The 21,891-nt window shown below is 33.2% G+C and overlaps 1 protein-coding gene across 1 annotated transcript in view; it reads left to right on the forward strand.

Moving 5' to 3' along the window:
• The window catches only part of LOC128234350 (uncharacterized), a 22,555-nt gene extending 6,492 nt beyond the window's left edge, over nucleotides 1-16,063 (forward strand). The window contains exons 2-12 of the mRNA XM_052948542.1: nucleotides 5,749-5,891; nucleotides 6,578-6,764; nucleotides 7,340-7,657; nucleotides 7,951-8,150; nucleotides 9,804-9,918; nucleotides 10,578-10,712; nucleotides 12,719-12,847; nucleotides 13,118-13,313; nucleotides 13,530-13,546; nucleotides 13,837-13,945; nucleotides 14,432-16,063. Coding sequence (XP_052804502.1) covers nucleotides 5,749-5,891; nucleotides 6,578-6,764; nucleotides 7,340-7,657; nucleotides 7,951-8,150; nucleotides 9,804-9,918; nucleotides 10,578-10,712; nucleotides 12,719-12,847; nucleotides 13,118-13,313; nucleotides 13,530-13,546; nucleotides 13,837-13,913 — 1,517 coding nt within the window. The 3' untranslated portion in view covers nucleotides 13,914-13,945; nucleotides 14,432-16,063. The remainder of the gene's footprint in view (nucleotides 1-5,748; nucleotides 5,892-6,577; nucleotides 6,765-7,339; nucleotides 7,658-7,950; nucleotides 8,151-9,803; nucleotides 9,919-10,577; nucleotides 10,713-12,718; nucleotides 12,848-13,117; nucleotides 13,314-13,529; nucleotides 13,547-13,836; nucleotides 13,946-14,431) is intronic.
• The last annotated feature ends 5,828 nt before the right edge of the window (nucleotides 16,064-21,891 follow it).

Genomic DNA, 21,891 nt, shown 5'->3' on the forward strand with positions numbered 1-21,891 from the left:
ATTCTACCTCCGATAAAGTAAAAGGATCATTAAGTGTGCTAGCACTTTCGTCTATAAAATCATGAACATTTTCACTATTCGGATCAACCAATACTGCATTTTCATCATAGAGAAGGCTTCTGAAATAATCGTGCCAGTCGTTGGCAGCAATACTAGACCCAGCTTTCGATTTCTTTGTACCAAGTTTCAATTGCTTCCAAAATGATGTTGGCTTTGCACTGTTTACTAATTTAAATCTATTCTTACATTGATAATCGTATTGCTTCACACAGCAACAGTTTTTAAACGCGTTGCGCTTATCTTTATATATTTTAAGGTCATTGCTACTATGAGAATGACGAAATGCACGTAGGGCAGTGTTTTTTAATTGTTTAAGTTGATAGCATTCTTCGTCCCACCATGGAGGTTGGTCTGACACATATTTAATTTTGCTTTTCATACAATTTCCAGCATCATAGTATATTTTTGTCAGTACTTCTATGCATTGATTTATACCATCATTCATTGATTGTAAAATAAGAGCATTACGAGCATGCTATAAGTTACGTTTGTTTTCTATAAAGGTATCATACAAATTATTTTGCCACTTGTATCTATCATTAGTCGCATTTATGCTATCAGTCATAACCGTAGTTTGCGATAATTCCTTGGACTTCAGGTTTTACACACATGAGATTGGAAAATGATCAGAATCATCTGCATTTAGCACTTTAAAACCTGTAATATATTGAAAAAGGTCAGAGGAAGCTATCATATAATCGACTGTACTGACACCATCATTTGAAAAACATGTAAATTCTCCATTTAAATCGCTCGGGAATCTACCATTTAGAATATGAACGTCAAAAATGCAGCTAAAATTAACTAATGTTTTTCCAAAATTCCCCCGAATTATATCCTTATTGTTTCGTGGCATTTCAAAATAACTCCCCTCATATTCTACATCGCCAAATACATAAGTTAAGATTATCATTGGGTATAAAATCTAAGAAGTCGTTAGTACGAGAATTAAAGTCACCTGACAATAATAATAAAGTATCTGCATAATCGTGTCTTATAATTTCGAAATGCTCAAACAACTGTAATATGCCATTTTTATCAGTTTTCCTATCGTAATATGTGGAACCCTCTGGCGAAACATATGCGAAATACATAATAATATCATTACATTGATATAATGACGATAAGTTGACATGTAAAACAACACAATCTTCAAAATGCTTAAATAAGCGTTTGAATATGTTCAATGTATACAGAGAATGCTTAATAAATACACGTATTCCCCCGCTATTACGTTTAGCATTACCTATCATACATCTAACACTATCAAAATGAAAATATGAATCTAAAAAACTATCGAATTCGCCTGTTATCATGCTCCATGTTTCACATAAACAAATGATATCATATGAACTTAAAAACCGCTTTACACTAATTTTATCATTATATTTATTTAGTCCACCAATGTTCCACGTGGCAATGTTTACATGTGTGGTTCTACTTGAGTACGTATTCAATGTGCCTCGGCCTAATTCCTAGTCCGTGGTCGAATCGGAGAAAATATCATCATCGGTTTTTTCCGTTACATCGCTGATTGGTGTTGATGGACCACGTGCTCCAACGTCACGGTCTTCGCGCCGAATCTGAGCCAATGGTATGCTCGCATCGAGAACGGGTTCATCTCCATGCAGCGATCTAACACGTGGCCTTGTGAATGAGCGTTTACCAATGAAAACAATCTGATCACTGTTATCATCATATTTGTAAATAGAATCATTCACATACAACTTGTCATAACGAATGGACGCATATTTGTTCTGCTGGCGTTCATGGATCATTCGCTCCCCGAGTATTCGCCGGTGTCTTTTTACACGGTCACTATAGTCCTGTTGTACTAGATATTGTGGATTGCGCATACCTTTGAAAACAGTGCTTGCTTTGTCATTACTAGTTTGACAGTCCTTGAATTTATTGAAGCGTGCTATAATTGTACATGATGTAGGGTCCTTTGATTTCACTCTGTGCGCACGGTCAATCTCAAACTGTTTAGCTTGTTGACCAAAATGTAATGTCGTATTAAGAAAATCCCTCAGTTTTTGTTCTGTAGTATCCCATCTCTCGTTAATATTTCCTGGAATGCCAGTGAATCTGAGATTATTAGGTCTTGATTGATTTTCTTTTTGATCAAGCTTGCTCTGTAATTCTGACATCTGATTATTAAGTTTTATGTTTTCCTGTTTCAGTTCATGATAATCCGTTTTTAGCTCCTGTACCGTAGTAAGAACGTCATCGATTTTGCGATTAATTACATTAATGTCACTAGAGACACGTTGGTTCTGAGTGATTAAATCGCTTTTCATTGTTTTAAGGAATGTATGATGTGCGAAGGTTCATGTGAACTGTTAACGTTGGTGTGCGAGGTTAATGGTGCCTGCGCTGTTGTCTGAGTGGTGTATGACGATATACGTTGTTGCCGCGTCTCCATAATGGGTGTTTCCTGGGATGGCCTTAGGGGTCGGGGCGACTCCCCTTGATACACTTCCTGCTGGTCACTTGCGGCAGCTCTTCCCGATCCCCTGTTCTGTTTGGTTGCAGCTCGCCGGGTGCCATCGGTTTTAGGAGGGCCAGGGTTTGATTCAATGTCACCACATACCAGTAATATAGCCAAGATACACGTGGCTAACCTGAGAGTTATTTTCAGTTTAACAAAACCACTTGGAAGAACTAAAACCTTAATTATCCTCACACATTTGTGTAAAGCATCCAATCCGCATACGCCATTGATCAATATTAATCCCCATACTTATTGAAATTTTATAAATCTGTGACACGAAAAAACAACGTGCAGCCATTACAAGGGTTTCAATGATGCTAAAGTGTCTATTAAAAAGATGAGATTAAGCCATTTCATATCCTTATATCATATCTTTTTGCTGACAAAAATTGCTTGATTATATGTTTCTACTTAATTTTATGAGTATTGTGTTGTTTTGGCTCCAATATGATCAGTAAAGAAAACGATTATTTTATGCTTTTCGATGAAATATATATGCGTGAAATTTATTTTAGATATTTTCACAACAAGCTAAGAAGTAAAAATATCAATTTTAAGAAACTCTACTTTTCAAATGTAGTGTAGTTACTTCCCTTTTTCAAAACCAAACAAATCACTTTAAAACCAGTAAATGTTGACCAAAATTTTATATTTAAAAAAGGTTACATTAAAACATGATTAGAAATAAATATATTAAAAAAATGGTAATCCTGTTTTTCAAACGGTTTCTAGAACTTAATGCTATTCGATCATTTGCTTCCATACTCAACAGATGAAACTAATTTGGTGTTACATTATCTATCAAGTTACTGTATGGCTTTGTAGTCCATGAAATTCATACAACAATAAACTAATTGTTTTATCCCACTCACGCCTAGAAATTACCAAAACAATCTGGAAAACGATTCGTCTTCTAGCGAATCAGACTGATCTCTGAGGGGTTATTCAATACTCTTATATCATGAAACCTAAGCTTAAGCTTGGAAAACTGTTTAAAATCCAATGTCAAATTATGTTTGTTTTCATTACTCGTTCGACCTTTCATACAGTAAATGACGTGTAATTAAGCAGTGTAATTTGAATGTATTCACGACCCATTCAATTTAAAAGCATTTTTTGCAGTGATTAATTATTAAGAACATGGATGCGTTAATTTAAAAATTCATTGATAAATATTCATTAAATGTTTGCACTAAACAGCAAGAAAAAATGAACTTTAGAAACCTTATAGAGAACAGAAAATGAGAACAGAAATAGAGAACGGAAACAAAAATGACAGCTACTTTATATGTAATCAAAACTTTGTGGAAGGGTCGTCCCACTAGTAGCGGCGTAGTAGTCAGTTTATCACAAAGGGGGTATTTTGAAACATATATATCAAAATGCCAAGAAATACTTCCGAAAATAAGCATTTTTTTTCAGTATAAGATTGTTTTTTATTTATGATCAAAAGACAACTCATGAGAAATAAAATGCGACCCTACACTGAAATCAACTGTCCTCTATATATAAGAACAGATGACAATAGGACAGTAAAACAGCATCATTAATATTTATATTGATTATGGTGTCAATGATAGCATACAGGATTACACCATCTTTTGACAACCCACCTGAACAATATACCGTAAAAATAGCTTGTTTCTTTTAGCAACTGTTAAGTATATTAGTGGCCAACATAACAGTTTGTCCAATAATAAGGCAGTGATTCTGCAGACAGTTAGTTCAATAAATCGTCAGTCAGCCTTTATTGACTTTAATCATGTAAAGCGGTGATGACAAACAGTGGCTGGCCCAGTAAGTCGGTAGTTTTCACAATAAAATGTAGACCACTAAAAACTTAAAGATTGTTAATTGCAATTCCTTAAAATAAATGGATATGCGACGTAGTCGTATCAAACTATTTATAGTTGTAAGTACATACTAACAATCTAGAACCATTACTTCAACTGTAAAGGTTAGTCATTTACAAACTGCGTATAAACGAGCTAGTTCTTCAGACGTGTTGTCTTTTTTATCATTTCAGTGACTTACTCTTTATTAGTTGTGAACGAAACAGTTTGTCCTTCGTTTTGAGTCGTGAATGAGTAACTGAGTAAATATTATGTAATACATATGTTGTCATCCAATTAGTTAAACGACTTTATAAATTGTTTTTGTTTGTTAAATTAAAATGATAAGTTGACAATGATTGGACATTTTGAATCATCGGGCAGTATTTTTCAAATTATTTGAATACCATATTAATCAGTGTTAAAGGTGCTATGATTATTTGATGAATCCCCAGTGTATTGGCCATTCTCATCAAACGTGAAGCGAGACGGAGTGTATGATTATTTCGTGACGTAGGCGTCATACTTCTTTGACATTGCCGTAACAAGAGCGTATTTGCCATTAGTTACACACATTTCTTTAGAAAAAAGAAAGTCGTTTAGTTGTGCAATTGACCTTTACTGCCATTTATGAATCATTTTAAAGCTCGAAGAGCTTGAGACCTTATTATAAAACAATAAAAGTATTTTTTTTCAGAACTGTATTCCGTTATTGGAGGAGTCATTTGTTCAACAATCATCTTTTTTTCGTTTAAACAACGCCATCTTGCTGTCTTGCATGACTAGCAGGCTCATGTAAGATTTTCTTTAAGAAAAACAAAAAAAACGAATAAAGATGATATAATATTTAATGAGGAAATATTTATTAAAAACTTACGTCAGCGACAATTAATTTCAGATGAATAAACAAAACAGAAAACAATGTTTTAAAAAACTGACAAAATACTTCTACTCGTGTTCAGTTTGCTTCAGTTACTCACGCGTACATATTTCAGCGGTAGGGGCAAAGTTCGAGGCATTTTGTCAGTAAACAAACCATTATAAATGTTATCCTTTATTGAGAGGCTTGAACGTTTACTTTCAAGAAAGCCAAATAAACAATAGCAATTACGTTTAAACATATCACTGTAAAAGTATGTTGAGATGGACAAGAATACTATGGACAACTATATTGAGTTTTGCCCAATAGGAACATTTCTGTCAGATATTTGAGTAGTATTTCCTGAATAAAAAGCCGAAGTTTCTTTTTTTTATCAAGATAGGACATATTTCCGACATAGTTGTACTAACGATTCAAGCATACATGTATTTGAAACGTACGTTGGTGGTTAGTACGTTGTGCATGCGTCATTAACATTTCAGAGCCAAAGGTCCTTTCCATAATTCCACAATTCCCTGACAGAGTTACCATCCCAGAGTTAGATTGTGCAAAATGCCTGGTTGTAACTGTTGGCGTCTACGTCAACGTGGAATGTATTGTGGCTGAAATCAGCGAGAAAAACCTGGTAACAACTATTTCTCTCGTAATATTTGTTTAATCAATTGTTTATGTTAAGCTACTAGCGATGATAGAGAATAAATAAAAGTCCCTTAAATACGTAATAGGATAGGCACAGAATAGGAATAAAAAAACAAAAGATCCCCTAAGTTTAATTTGCATATTAAAACCGTACTTATTTGTACTCTAAGTCTTATAACACGTATGTTTTTGTTCTTTCACGTAATATTGTTCTGTTTAACAATCTGATCCAAACTAATAGGATCGTAAATGAACTTAATAGAGTAAATTGTGTCAATAACACATTTCAGTCGGTTAGTAAGGGAATAATTTACTTGGCCACCATATTACGTTTTGCAGTCAGTTACAGTCTTAACTGTTCGACACGCACCAGAAACGCCGTTCGATAATAGTATAAATCTCGATGTAACCTTTCTTTAAATGTTTCGTTTTTTAAAATGCTTTAAGATAATTGAGTTATGACACAGATGAATCCTGTTTCGCTCAAAAGTGGATTAAAAGAATGGCAATGAAAAAAAAAAGAGTTCGCTCTTGTTTTTTTCTGTTTAATGCATTTTTCACACACAAATTCTACAGAAATACATCAGAATCTAAGAAAAAAACTAACTCATATCTAGTGATTTCTGCGTGGTACCATTAACCGAATTAGAGTTTAATATGTACTTGTTGAAGAACATGGAGATGAAGCTAAAGAAAAATGGTCAAGATGTACCCAATGTGACTGTGGAAGGTTCCCCTTTTTATCGAGCATTTTTTGCATACATGCCGAATGAAGAAAATACAGATCAAACCGTTACTTGCGAGGCTATTAGAGATGGCCAACAGCCCAAAACAGCATCAATTTCTCTTGTCATTCTGAGTAAGCAATTTTAACTTAATTTCTATTTTAAACATGAAAACACATTTACATTATGTGATAAAACAACAACAGAGAAACAGAAACAGTGCAATGAAATTGTTATAATTCATATCAAAAAGGGCAAGCAAAGGGATAGGGCCAAGAGTTTTTTCAACATCGGACCTTTATCAGACGTCACATTATGCGTTAGTTATTAAAAAGTGTCTTATCATTGAAAGTTTACATATGTCGTATGATGGGATAGTTCGCTCAATGTCAAAACTATATGGCGATAACATTATATTGTATTATTGTTCAATTGATTCTTACTGTGTGTCTTGGCATACTTATAGGCAAACTCCCCTGATACGTCAATATTATTATAAAGTGTGATAAAGTATATTTTAATGATTTCTAGAACCAATTAAGAACGATTTAAAATGCATGTATTCCGATCACAACTGCATTTGATTACATTTTGCTTATTAATAAATACAAATACAATACATTTCATTATATGTTTATTTAGATTATAACATGCAAGACAATAAAAAAGTAAACAATGCCTTGATTAAAGTTTATATTTTCATGTACAGAAAAACCATCGCTTCCGACTATTATATTGCCGGGCTCAGTTAAAGAAGGAGAACATGCTTATATTTCTTGCAAAGCCTTCAAAGCCAGACCGGAGCCAAGACTCTACTTCATGTACAATTCTACAACTTACAATACAAGCAACAGCTTTTCAAAACTGAGAGACAATAAAACAGTTGACGCTGAAACAATCTTCGAACAAATTTTCAGCCGATATGACAATACCAGGAGATTGAATTGTTGCGTTGAGTTTAAAACGTATAACGAATACACACTGGAAATGAAAACCCTTTGCTCAACATCTGGCATGTATGTTTTATGTAAGTAAATCACAGTAATATGATTTCCTTATGTTGAACAGAATGACATGATAAAACAATATATTCATACTGACGATAGAGAAAACAATAAACAATTTGTTTATAGTTCAGATATTCAAAATACTTTTTGTAAATTACATGTTTTTGACAGTGCGATATAACTGAAATATGCAAATTTGTAATCCATTAATTGCCCCAAAATTGATATTAATTTAAATATCTAAATTGCATGCATAAGCCACCGCATGAATACAATTCTGGTCACTGAAATGTTGTATTATTTCTTCAACCAGTCCCACCGACGTTTCTACAGCTTGAAGAATTAAAAAGAACCAACGATGAAGAAGGTAATACAAGACTCATGTTGCAGTGTACAAGCGACGTTTCTAAGCCAGTTAGTATAATTAGATGGAACATTTCGTCAAATGTTCTGTATGAATCCTCCCAGAAAAAGAAAGAGGTTGAAGAGGTGTCTGGACATATAAGGACTATGGTAAAACACAATTGAGAACTACTTATTTACATTTGTTTGTACACTTACACATAGTGTTTAACGATTATAGGTTAAATCCTTAACGGGTAAGAGTGGTCTAGTGGTATAGGTGTCCGCCTCTCACCCAAGAGGTTGTGGGTTCGATCCCCACCAGGGGTACTTTCTCATAGCCTCTCAAAAAGGACAAAGTACTGGTTTCTGCTCAGGAAATGAACTCGAGTTTGAGTCTATGAGCTATCAGCTTTCGCAACAACGAGCTAAAATAAATTAGTATAAACCAAATCCTTGAATTATTAACTGAATATGTGGATAAGGATTTAGTAATTGATAATTTAGTACTATTGATTCATCTTTTTTGTTTACAAGTCAAGTCAAGTGTCAAGTGAAGAATTTATTTTGTAAACATCATGCGTAATGCTAATAGTTGTGTCATAGCACATTTATACATGAGATGAAAAAGTATTCTTAATCATTGATACAATTCATAAGATGAAATATGTACACTGCTAATTTTGTTATTGTGTAAAAGTCAATAATAGGTCATAGACACTATTCAGATTCATACCAATTTAACAAATATTGATGCTTTAAATGTATATATTTTACAACGACAAAAAGGATGATATTCACAATCAATTTCAGCTATATTATAGTATAGTAGACAGAAAATACATAATCGATCATGCAGTGCAATGCTTTAGTGCCTTTCAAGTTCAATATGCAAGTCATGATAAGAACATCTAAATTTAGCATATGCAATTTTATGTTTTAGTGGCATCTCTATCAACAAATATTGTTCCGATGTTAAGTAAACTCTTAAAGTGGCTGTAGTGGTAACATAGGCTGGCTTTACTCGCATTATCGTGCCATGTTTGAGTAAACAGTCAATTATCCTGTCTCTAAACAGTTTTACAAATAAATTAAAATCAAAAATATCTTGTGATATCCAAGCATATCCATATCATACTTTTGTAAAATATGTTATATATAATGGTAATATTCCACAGTCTCCTTAAACCATACACGATTTGGTAGTTTTTCTTTCATGTAAAAATTGTGTACAAAATTCATTTTGAATCATTTCAATGGTTTGGCTATATTCATATCCCCATACTTGGGAGCCATAACATAGAATTGGCTTAATCATATCACAAACACTTTACGTCCGACTCTAACAAAGTTGTTCTAATTGAAGTTATGCAGACACGGCACATTAAGTGTATTATACGGCGTATAATTATTAATGGTAAAAAGGACGATTTAATGTTTGAATAGAGCTAATTGTATATTACACTCTATCTTTTGTGTATTTGATAAAATAAACGACAAGCAGAAATAAGTAGTTTAGTTTATTTTGTAATCGGGAAAGATTCCTTTGACTGTTACTAAAATTGCAACGTCAATGACGTCTTGTTTTGAAGGTCGAGGATGTTTCAAGCAGTGTTTTGTGTTAAACATGTGTTGGTATGACACCAACAGTCTGACAATTTCAAAAATATGTCTATGACTCTGCTTTCTATGTTCAGTTAATTGTATTTGTTTGCTTTGAGAATACATAACATGAGATGTTTATTGATCCATTTGGTCAAAATAACATTAAATATCGTTTCACTTTCTCAAAATTGTATCGTGATGTTCCTTGGACTTTTGCAGATTTTATCTGCCAACCTCTCACGACATAATAGTGGAGAAACAATATCGTGTTACTTGGAAAATCCTGCGTTTACAGAGATCAAAGTAATCCAAAACTATAAACTTAACATTACATGTAAGTTATTACTTTACATTAATTGATATTCTTTAGTTGATGGTTAATATAACATGGATATTCAAAACGAAAATGCAAAACACTCAGCATCGAAAGCTGCGTAGAGTTTAAGGAGTAAACACAATCCTGAACGAAACGCTGTCATCGAATGTAAAGTACATGCATATTGTTTATAGTTGCCTGCCTGAATTTTACCTTAATGAACAACATTATTAGGTGGCCTGTGAAAATAACTGATTTTGAACCATATATCGTACTTCTCTTCAATCTAAATTTTATCTAAGTTATAATGGAATAAAAGGGAGATGATTTTTAGTTACGGGGCTTGTCTACTTTAATAAATATTTATGTTAATACTTATTGTATCATCAGTGCCCAAATCGGTATTGTAACCTCTTTCCAACCATACGTACCAAATACCTTACTTTTTCTCCAAATTATCTTTATCTATTATTCATGTCTTAATACCGAATAATGGCAATATTGAACTTCTGCGTAACTCGTACCACACTCATGAGTACCAATTATTCCAAAGGACCTCATAGTGTTGCGTTCCACAAAAGTCATTTCGGCTTTACCCATATTCCGTTTGCAATATTCAACTGTGTAGAAGAGCAATAGTCAAGATTTTATAAGAAATTAAACTTTTCCGTTTTTAGACAAACCATTCATCAGTTTTTCAACTGATAAATCCGAAGTAAGGTCCTTTGATGACAGACTTAACGTGTTATGCAATGTTGACGCAAATCCGTATGCGAAGATCGAATGGCTAAATACGTCTTTGAAAGAGATCGGTAAGAGTTTGATCTGCTTTTAGCAATTTATAATTGTTGTCAATGTGTGTTTGTTTTTAATGTACAGGCACATACTTTCTTATGCATTGGATACTCTATAAGTAGTCCATATTTGCGTGAAACGTTTTATTGATGGATATGGTAATTAAAGCAATGTCAACATTTCCAGCATCGGCTAAACAGTCATTGTGGTTTCCAGACTCTTATAGCCATACTTGATCGGAATCACTTGATAAAAAGGGTATATTATGATAGGACGCTTTTCTGGTGACCCGTATCACGTCCAGTTCGGTGAGTAAACACGTATATGTTGAGACCGCAGATCGAGATGGATACATATGTACTCACCGAACGAGATACAAATCACCAGCAAAGCGTTTTATCGTAATATTCGATTCATTATATACCTGTCTATTCAATTATTCTTTTTAATTTCTCGATTTCGATTTGATTTAAATTTACCGCCATCTGTCAATTGTTCGTATGAATTCGAATGTATTACATAGTTTTGTGTAATGAAGTCAAGGGAAGCTACTACAGCAAACGAAGTCAGAAATTACGGAATTCACTTTAATGAGCATAATAAGACCAAAATTGTTTGTGTTTTAGCAAAGTTAAGAAATTGCTAATACGAGAACAATTATTGAATGTCACAGCACAAAAAAAAATATGGTACTTATTTTACGAGTACAGACATATCGTCAATTCCTGTAGACGTAACCCGGCATTATCTTTGTATTGGCGAGCTGCTCATATTGTTGATAATAAACATGGATAATGGAACAATTTATGAACTTGGCAAAATGGTAAACAACTAGTTCATTGATTGGAAGTGTTTTCTGCTTCATGCTTATCCTCATGATCCTTTGAAGGACATGATAACCATGTTCCTGAATATGTACATGCTTTTTGAGCGTGAGTAAAGTTAGATAATTTAATGTACTAGTATTTAAAAGTTGACAGGTTTTACCAGTTTGTTTGGTCGCGCGAAAGTATTTCTGAGAATACAGACTGTACTCGCATGATACGGAATCAGAAAACGAAAGTATCATGATACGGATTTTTAATACGGCGTGCTTTATTTTCACTGTTGGATATGGAAAATGAATTTGATAGGTATATACTAATCCCAAATATTGGAAATATTATAGGATTATTAGTAATACGTTTTTATCCGGATGGTTGTATTCGACTCGAGTGGATATTTGCAGATTCGGATTTCACGAAACGCAAGCCGAGTGAAATCAAATTCTGCAAAAAAACATGAGTCGAATACGACATTTCAGATCAAAACGCAGTCACTAATAACCCTTTTATTATATTACTGGTTAGATCACTTAAAAGCAAATGGTTTTATTATAAATGTCATTTTTCCGAGGCACTATTTTGTTTTATGACTTCATTTGAACATCGCGCATCAATACTTGTTATGAGATGACGTCACAAGAGTGGAATACGGCCGTATTGCACTAGAGTGGAGTACGGACAACTGTATTTTGCGATATGTATTCCGTGTGGATTTATGAAGGGTATACAATAAAAGGAAATACCACTCTGTAGGAAGAGAGTTCGTTCTGACATAATACTGGAAAGAACAAAACCACAAACAAACTATAATAAAGATCATTAAATATGACAAATGTTTTTAATGTCAAATCATCATATTGGTAAGTGTTTGTAATTTTCTATCATTGATGTAAAAACAGGTACCTATTGTACAGTTGCATAATTTATCTGAACAATCACAACACTTTTGCACAATATTTGCCGTACCAATAAAATGTGTTTTATAAAACAATGCAAGTTTATAGCACAATTAAACACATAATAATAATAATAATAATAATAATAATAATAATAATAATAATAATAATAATAATGATAATAATAATAATAATAATAATAATAATAATAATAATAATAATAATAATAATAATAATAATAATAAACTGTGTATAAAGTACAAATCTGCTGTCCAATAATACAACATTCTAAATATTTTCCAGGTAGTAAAACAGAAAGCAGTCTCAAATTACAGATACAAGTTCACTCAAGTGGCCATTATTTTCATACGTGTATGGCAGAAAACACAATTGGTTCGGCAGTAAATGAAATTGCTGTTTTCTTGGTCAAAGGTAAATATTTGTTTGAATTGAGTGTTGCTTTGTGGTGCGTACATTGGTGTTTCACATACACATATATTTATTTATTTTTTCAAAAAATGATTAAATAATATTTGAATAACTTAATTGAATTCAACAAAAATACAGTTAGGGAATATTTTCGCCTTCGATAAATAAAACCGCATTCAGGTTCAATTCTGTTCACGAATGTACGATTTTCCCTTTAAGTGTCCATGTATTGAATCAGGCGTATAAACAAACCGATCTATGCTTTGTTTGTAGATCAGCGACTTTCGAAACCAGGCGCTCCTACTTGTAATGACCTCTCCTCCTCCACATTGATCGGAATTATTTGCGGTAGTGTGGCGGTTCTGATTGTCGTTGTTTTACTTGTCGGGTTCGTGGTTGTATCAAAAATACGACAGAATACACCGAGGAGTGAGGATTATACGGATTTACGTTTTCAGGAACCAAATGTGTAAGAGTATATTCTGTTTTTTATACTATCGAAACTTCAAGCATTGTTGATCCATACATCAACATGATGTGAAAAAGTTTTTTTCATTTAGACATTGTTTCAGTTCGAAAATTTGTTTTGGCTTTATCTTTAGAGTGCAATATTAAAATGATATAATAATTGATGTATAACACGGAAATTTGCTTAAACATAAACATTTTAATGTATTTTTTTCAGATATATGAAGCCGTTAGGTAAGTGCATCTTTATGGTTATTTTTTTAAATAATTGTAATACTTTTGACATGCTGTAATATATAACTAGCGTTGTTTATTTAACGCCTTACTGCGATAGTCTTTAAAACGCAATACTGCGAACCTTATTTTCAGTTACTATTTAAAAGAGTAAATTACTCGTGGATTGTCAAGTCTGTACATATAGTATATAGTCACTAAACAATAATATGTATAACAAGACTTAAAACAAAATAGCATAACATGTTGACAATTCAGTATTTATTCTTTGTTTGAATATATACAACCAGGTCCTGAGCACGTCACCACTGATGGTTCACAGTCTCCTGATGGCCAACAAACACAAACTTATGAAAGTGTAGAGTGAGCCAATCACGACCAGTTGCATGATGCATGCAGGTAAATAAGCCAACAATATCACATATAGGGCAGAATAGAAACATAATTATAAACAACGAGCATTTATGACTTACACGGGATGCTACTTTAGGCATACGCAATGGCATAACACTACTGTATATGAAGTAAGCATTTAGTTCTCAATGTTTATCTCTCCCATGACATAATCCGTTTTTATACTGTCTTGTCCGCTGGGTTAAATATTCATCATATCGAGGTAATGAATTACGTCATGTATCCGTACACAGCATACCACTACACATCGTTATAATGCAGATGACATATTGAATAAACTTTATCTTTTTATCTGTATTGTAAAGAAAACGGACAAACTTTGTTATGAAAGCTTATTAATACGTCTCCTATCTATTTTAGTGAATGCTATTGCAATAGCTGCCTTTCTTCATACTGCAAGAAACGTAATTAATTTCATTACATGTCTATGTAGAAACTCAAGTCCACCTTAAATGCTTTATCTTCCTACAGATACTTCTTCTAAACACCAGCCCCCAGTGCAAATAACACTCCAAAATGACGCTGATCCTTTCTGTTGACTGACATCTGACTGATAGAGGCGTTACTGGACTTGAATTGAAGTGAAGGCCCAGTATAATAAAGGGTCACGCAAACTCATGCTTAACATAAGCCCTATTTGCTGTTGCAGTTGGAAAATTATAGATAATTTTTACAAAAAAAACATGCTTAAATGCTGTATTATCCAAACTTTACTCACGACCGTATAAACGGGTTTGTAAAAAATGTAAATACTCCATTGAAAATCTGGCATTACATGTAATCATTTTTTGTTCAAACAACGACAAGATTATATATAATTTATGAGTTAATTTGTTTAAAATATTAGGGATAGAACATTTCAATTGGTTTCGTAAACATGAACCGTGTTTCCAGTTATTACAACTATTGTCAGGATTCACTAGTCTCTGCTTTTATGAAAACATGCACTCTTCCAAGATGTGCTCAGTTACATTAATACATTATGTAACTGAATTTAAGCACACTTATTTAAGACATATTGATATATCCAAAGACCATTTTATTTAAAATTAATTATTACTTTAAGTTAGGAGTCAATTTGTGATCTTACATGGAATATACAGGCCAAATAACCCAATGACATATTTTTTCCTGTGCCCCGTATAATCGTATATATCGGGTCACCTACTAGCTTCGTAATGAATATATCACATCAGAAACCTGTATACATTGATCAATTTAATGGAAAGTTTTCATTTTTTATCGGAATCGGAAAATACACGTCATTTTGGAACGATATAAATATTAGTGTCTCAATATGAAACAATATGGACGTGTCCAGTCCTTAACAAATGGCGTTGCATCGTTTATGTTGTATGCGTGATATACGTTTTTGAGTAATAGAATATGGCGTCGTTTCTATAAAAGGTATAAAAAATGTATATATTAATGCGACTTTTCATCTCAAATGGATGTCTCAAATACAATATGTACAATGACGGTTTCACAAGAATAAATACGATTATTGATGATTCCGTTTATTTTTTTCTGTTATATATGTGTAGTCTGTGTACATAGTAAATAAGTTTATGTTCAGATTGTTTAGTCATCTTGTTTTTAGTTCATGTTTGTACTTCGTATATGCTTCTTTATATTTATGTAAGATAAAACGAAAAAAGTTCAACGTAGAAATTGTTGTCAATTTTGAAAGCATTTTTAAGGGTCAATAGCTCTTTGATAAAGTTGTATGACCTTTTGTTGACTATTAAACGATGTCTAGTATATTAACCACTGTTAAACATATTGAGAATCGCACAATAATTTACTACTGATGGTCACAAACAGAACAACATAGACAGGTACACTAATTCGTCTATGTGGTCTTTGTATTGATACTTCTAACTTAAGACTTTGTCATGATATGGTCTCGTCCCTGTTTATTTTGAATTATTGGTGCCATTCAACAAGACCATCGTTAAATGCTAGTTTGTGTAACAGTTGAAACTATGTATATTTTGTTTTTTTAATTGATATTTTTAAGAACGAATAAACTATGCTGCCGTTGTTCTTTTTATGGCGTGTATGTTTGTATATTGATATGAAAAAAATCGCTTTACAATCGTCTTTTTTTGTTTGTTCTAAATTGATAAGCCAATAGCCCATTTCACAGTGGTCCGATTAAACATCGGAGAATCTCGTTATTTCAAGTCACATGGCGAATAAAACATGAATGTGTTCGCCAATCAAATGCTGGGAGAATTCCTGATAGTATTCAAACATGTTTCATATCAAAATAGCATTTCTATCAGTTTAAGCAAGGAAATTATGTAGATTTTATGATTTACGACTTTGCCCAAATTTCACAAACAAATTAAGCTTATTTACTTGTGGCCGACTTGAATCTCCGATACAACTTTCCTGGAATATAACATGTAGGAATAACCCATATAGTCCTTTCCCTATCAAAAAGTTCGGTACAAATTCGTCATCCTCGTCATAGCTTGAACTTCAAATTTTGCTCTTCTTTTTTTGACAAACCGGTACTTTACGACACTGTTTTGCGAAGGTGTATATCATTACACAGAAGTCAATGAAATATCAAAACTTATTTTCCTCGAACTTGTTTATTGACAACCCCTCCCCGAACACTATTTGGGCATAATTACTTCAAACCTCAATTTTACAATTTTGTTTACCGTTGTAAGTTAAATATGAGACGTTCTATTCATCAGTTTCTGTCAGAATTTGATTAGCCAGACACTATTTTTTAGTTTTAAATCATTCCAATGTGAACATATAAATTAGTCTTGAGGCCTTTATTACCTAGATTCGGAAACTGTTATACAGCAAAGGTAATTAGACGTCCACTTCATTGAGATAGATTTAATTTTTAATTCACACAAAAAAAATACTTTTCGAAATGATGTCATATAACGGTACAAAATGTGCCTTAAATCCAGGTACAAAAGAAAATGGCTATTTGTTAAAATATTTATCGCCAGAAAAATAACCTGAGGAAAAGCAAATTTCACTTTGTTTAGACTTAAACATTGCTGACAAACAAATCAACATCTGAAGTCTTGGTGAAGTCAATAACCGCTCAGTTATCAATGCGCTAGAACATAATATTCGTAATATTGATGCTGAAAACGAAATCTGCACTTTAAAAATTCACGATCGGGTTTCGGCATACAGTTACCAACTTTGTTTTCTAAGTTATTCACCAGCCCATTGATCTGGTATTGTATTGAAGCATCCCAGGCTAATATTTGGAGATAACATTTGGATATGGACATTTTGGGGACGGAAAGGTGCTTCATTCTATCATTGTTTCTGTCACTCTGTTCATATAATTTGCTATTGTCAGCGTGTACGCACTGTATAGATGTGTTTAGCAGCAAAAGAGTTCCATTAAGTTATCAGAACCTGAAAAAGGACTTCGTTCAAGTGGACTTTTAAATGTGGACTTCGAGAACAGTCGAAATCGGTTTTCAAACGAAGACACATTCATATTGAAGACAAAAATCATGTTATTCTGGTCAGCAGTCTGTTTATGCAAATGAAAGAATACCATGACGAAAACGACGGTGAACAGAGTGACGGTGAGTGAGCTGTTATTTCGGGCAATTCGCACGATCGTTCTTTTTTCCATTTTTAAGTTTTATCATAATTGGACTTCATATTTTACCGGATAACATTTTTTGTACAAGGGGGTACTCCTTGGGTATCGCTCGATGATATCAGGTTATCCAAAGAGCAAAGAGAATATCTTGCCGTATACGAGGGATGATCAAAGATAAACAGGAATGGCGTACTCATAACGATATGGAGTAGTTAAATGTAACAGTATATATACCAATTTAATCCGCTAAGTATTTTCTATCGTTTGATATTAAAAATAATGTCAAGTTTAATCATTTTAAAACAGAAAAATCAATGTAGGGCAATATTATACCTCAAATAAGTACATAATAAATTGATGGTTGAAACATAAAAACATATGGAAAAGCAATTTATCATATTTAATCATTTGAATTTGTGGCCACGTAGCTGTTAATTTAATCATTTATTATCTTAGATTTAATTATGCTTTAATAACCTGAAAATAAGACTTCCAATTAACTGTACATCAGCTTTTATCACGTTATTATTATTATTATTTATAATATTAAAATAAAAACCACGAAAGAACCCCGCTAATATAGAACTTTCAATTTTGATAATACCATGTCAGACATGCGTGTGTTTTATAATGTACCGATGCAACTATGACAACAGCACGTGTCAATATGAGTCATAAACACTTAAACTTGACATCAACTAAGATGTACATCAGATTTTAACATTAACTGTAAGTTATTATAACTTGTAATGGTAAAATAAAACCCGCGAGAGAACCCCGCTAATATAGATCTTTTAATACATGATAAATTAGGAAAGGCACAGCAAAACGTTTAAAAGAAATGGTACCTGTCTTTCGAAACGATTTAATATATATACTTGAATTGAGACGTTGTTTATATTACTCAAATCTTATTTAATCAACTGTTAAGAACATTAACAAATTAAAGACACTTATTCATTGACACGTCTTTGAATGTCTTTTTAACACCACAACACCAACAGTTTGCCTGGCAAAGAATGCATTGTTCAAAGACAAATTTTCTTTGAAGTTTCATTGATCAATTAATATTTCACAGTCACAAAGTACATTCTTAAAATTTTTAGCATTTTATATTAAAAAATAAGGGTTTAAATACAGACTTTAATGATTTTTTTATCAATGTATTTCATGACTAATTGTCTATTTGTGCATTTATAGATCTCATTTACAACTTCTTTTGAAATAAAATTTGACAAATTATAATTTTTCTTTATATTCAAAATAAAAAATAAACTAAAGTTAAGGGGCCGAAATGTCTCTGTTGAAAATCAGTAAGGGGCCGAAATGTCTCGAGTCAATTTAATTTAGGGGACGAAATGGCAGGGCTGAGACGTCTTAGGGGCCGATTTGGTAGTAGGCCGATTTGGTAAGGGGCCTATTTGTCTCGCTCCCGTAACAACGATCACATTGTACGAAACGGTGTCATCAGATCGCATTTAAACTCGGGTGGTTACAAAGTTTTGTAGTGAAATAGGGAAAACGCCGACAAAAACGTATAAGATGATACAGACGGCAATTGTTAAGAACAGTGTAAGTCGCAATCAGGTTTTAGAATGGCACCGGCGTTTCCGTGACGGCAGAGAGAGCCTTGCAGATGACGATGGTAGACGAAGAAAAAAGAAATACGGTGCGACGTTTGTGACGTCAATCGCTGACGTATTAGCTAAGGACAATTTAAGATCAGAACGCAGTCAGAGGTCATCGGTGTCGGCTATGAGGCAATTACTAAACGATCTAAGGAGTACAAATGTCGAAGGTGTTTGCATTAATTAAACGATATAAAAATACTATTTCTTAAAATGTGTGCTCTTAAATGATTCAACATCATTATGTAAAAAAAACGTATTTTAATTAGAAAAAAAAGAATAATCGGAAATAATTTAATAAATTTTCTTGCCGAGTTTAAGGATTTATATAACATCAAAATTGAAATAATCTTCCCGACAATCAAAACTCAATTGAAAGGAGTAAATCGTTTTGATTCACTGACAAATCTCCTCACGGCGACATAACACATTTTCAAACAATATGACTCTGAGTGGTATAGGGATGTATTCCGACACCAATGGATTCATCGGCGACAAAGGTGCATCCACTGTGACGGATTATTTTGATAAAAACGAGGTTGGCGTCGTGAAACCCAATTGCACAAAAACGTCGATTCGCTAATGAAGACTCGTAATTGTATGGAGCTCCATGTTATTAAACATGCTGTTACGGCTTAATTGGTAGGTACAGTCCACACTTAACAATGCGTGTTTGTAACGACACACTAAATTTAAGACTTAGCCTTCAGATACGGTTTTAAAAATACGTAATTTGTCTGTCGTGTTAAAAAATAAAATCGTAATTGGTCTACTTTGAAGGCGATGAAGGTGACACTTCTGAGAAAAATTTCTGAGCTATTAGATATCGCTTGACTGGAACGGTAATGTATTGTGAAGCATATGCACCTCTACGATTAACTATTATTTATACTTTTGTCGATCATCAACTTCCTCAAATGCAATGATCTCACTTATACCTATTCATTTGCGATCAAAATCCAGTGTGGCAAATCCTATTAAATTCTGTTTTAAGATTCTGCGCAGAAAATAATGCCAGCCCTCTGAATGTAAAAAGTACATGAAGTGTACAATTTAATCTTTATACATATAGACATCGCTCAAATTTATCTGATTAAGTTTGAAATAAAAAAGTGATATCAATTTATATTCATCTTTCCATTGTGAATTTCCGTTTTAATCATTGACTAGTAAAAGAACGATTCGAAAGGGAAATACCTTGATAATGGTTTTACTTAGTCTGAATCAAACTCATCATATTTCATTCCATTGTTGTTTTTTCTTTCGTCAATATTTTTCTCCTATGTCAATATTTTTAATATAATTTTCTCGTATTTCCAGTTAAGTAGCTTTTCAAGAAATCTTGAAATATCAAACAATTTTATGACATCAAATATACCATCAAAATGATACTTTACTTAAGGTGGGCCACAATTCCAGACTTTTAAATCTGCACTTTATACGACATTAATAGTGTGTGTGTTTTATGTCACACCTGCCGCTGTAATTATGATGCAGAATATGAAGGTATGACAATAGGGCAAAACAATTTTATGTTGTGTTTGTCAGAGTTTGACCGAGAATAATTGGAGTAAGCGGGAAAATAAACATCGTTTAAAACAGGAGTAAACAAAGGTGAAATTTATCTTATATACGTTACAATAATTCATATATAAATAATAATTATTATCCTGACAACTATAAATGTGTTTTTACCATTGTTTCGGTATTCTGTTTCGATCTTCCTGAAGTTGTCAGAGAACATGAATGACATTTGTCTGCGTTGTTTGATACAACATGGCTTGACAATGGAGTGGTTTGGGCATTTTTCATTTAAATTTGTGAAATGTTTTAAAAATGTGCGATAGACTAGAAGAACAAAACATTCATTTATGCGAAAATCATTTGCCTTAAGATTAAAATGTTCAGGGAGTCAGTAGGAAAATAAGACACAATGTTTTATTTTATGTTGTTGTTTTTTAAGTTTATGTTCCAGACAAGGTTGGAATATCCGTTTTGAAAGGAATGGTAGGTGACAACCTTCTCCTTGATCTATGAACACATAACGGGTTCAAAGAATAGAAAATATAAAGGCTCAATACTTTTCGTGTATATCTTTTTTGAAAATACAGGGACGAGTACAGTTGTTAAAATATCAATTTCAAACCTTGTTAAGAGACACAGGTAAGGGCCAGTCGACAGTGGACGAGAGACACAGGTAAGGGCCAGCCGACAGCGGACGAGAGACACAGGTAAGGGCCAGCCGACAGCGGACGAGAGACACAGGTAAGGGCCAGCCGACAGTGGACGAGAGACACAGGTAAGGGCCAGCCGACAGTGGACGAGAGACACAGGTAAGGGCCAGCCGACAGTTGACGAGAGACACAGGTAAGGGCCAGCCGACAGTGGACGAGAGACACAGGTAAGGGCCAGCCGACAGTGGACGAGAGACACAAACTTACAAACAAAAGGCGTGTTCATGTGCTAAGCTTCCTTCTAAAATACTATGAAATGTTTGTGCTTTACAGTTGCTGAAAAATTTCATTTTGCTTGTATCTACATGTGTCTTGGGTAGTTCTTTCTTTTAAATCAACAAAAGAAACTGGATAAATAAAAAAGATCGAAGCCTTTCACACATAGTTTTAGTAACTATAGGTTAGCGATTATAGACAGTTGTTTTATACGATGCATATGGGCATTGTCAGTGTATATAGATGTGTTTC

Source organism: Mya arenaria, chromosome 5 (genome assembly GCF_026914265.1).
Source record: "Mya arenaria isolate MELC-2E11 chromosome 5, ASM2691426v1".
NCBI classification, from domain to species: domain Eukaryota; kingdom Metazoa; phylum Mollusca; class Bivalvia; order Myida; family Myidae; genus Mya; species Mya arenaria.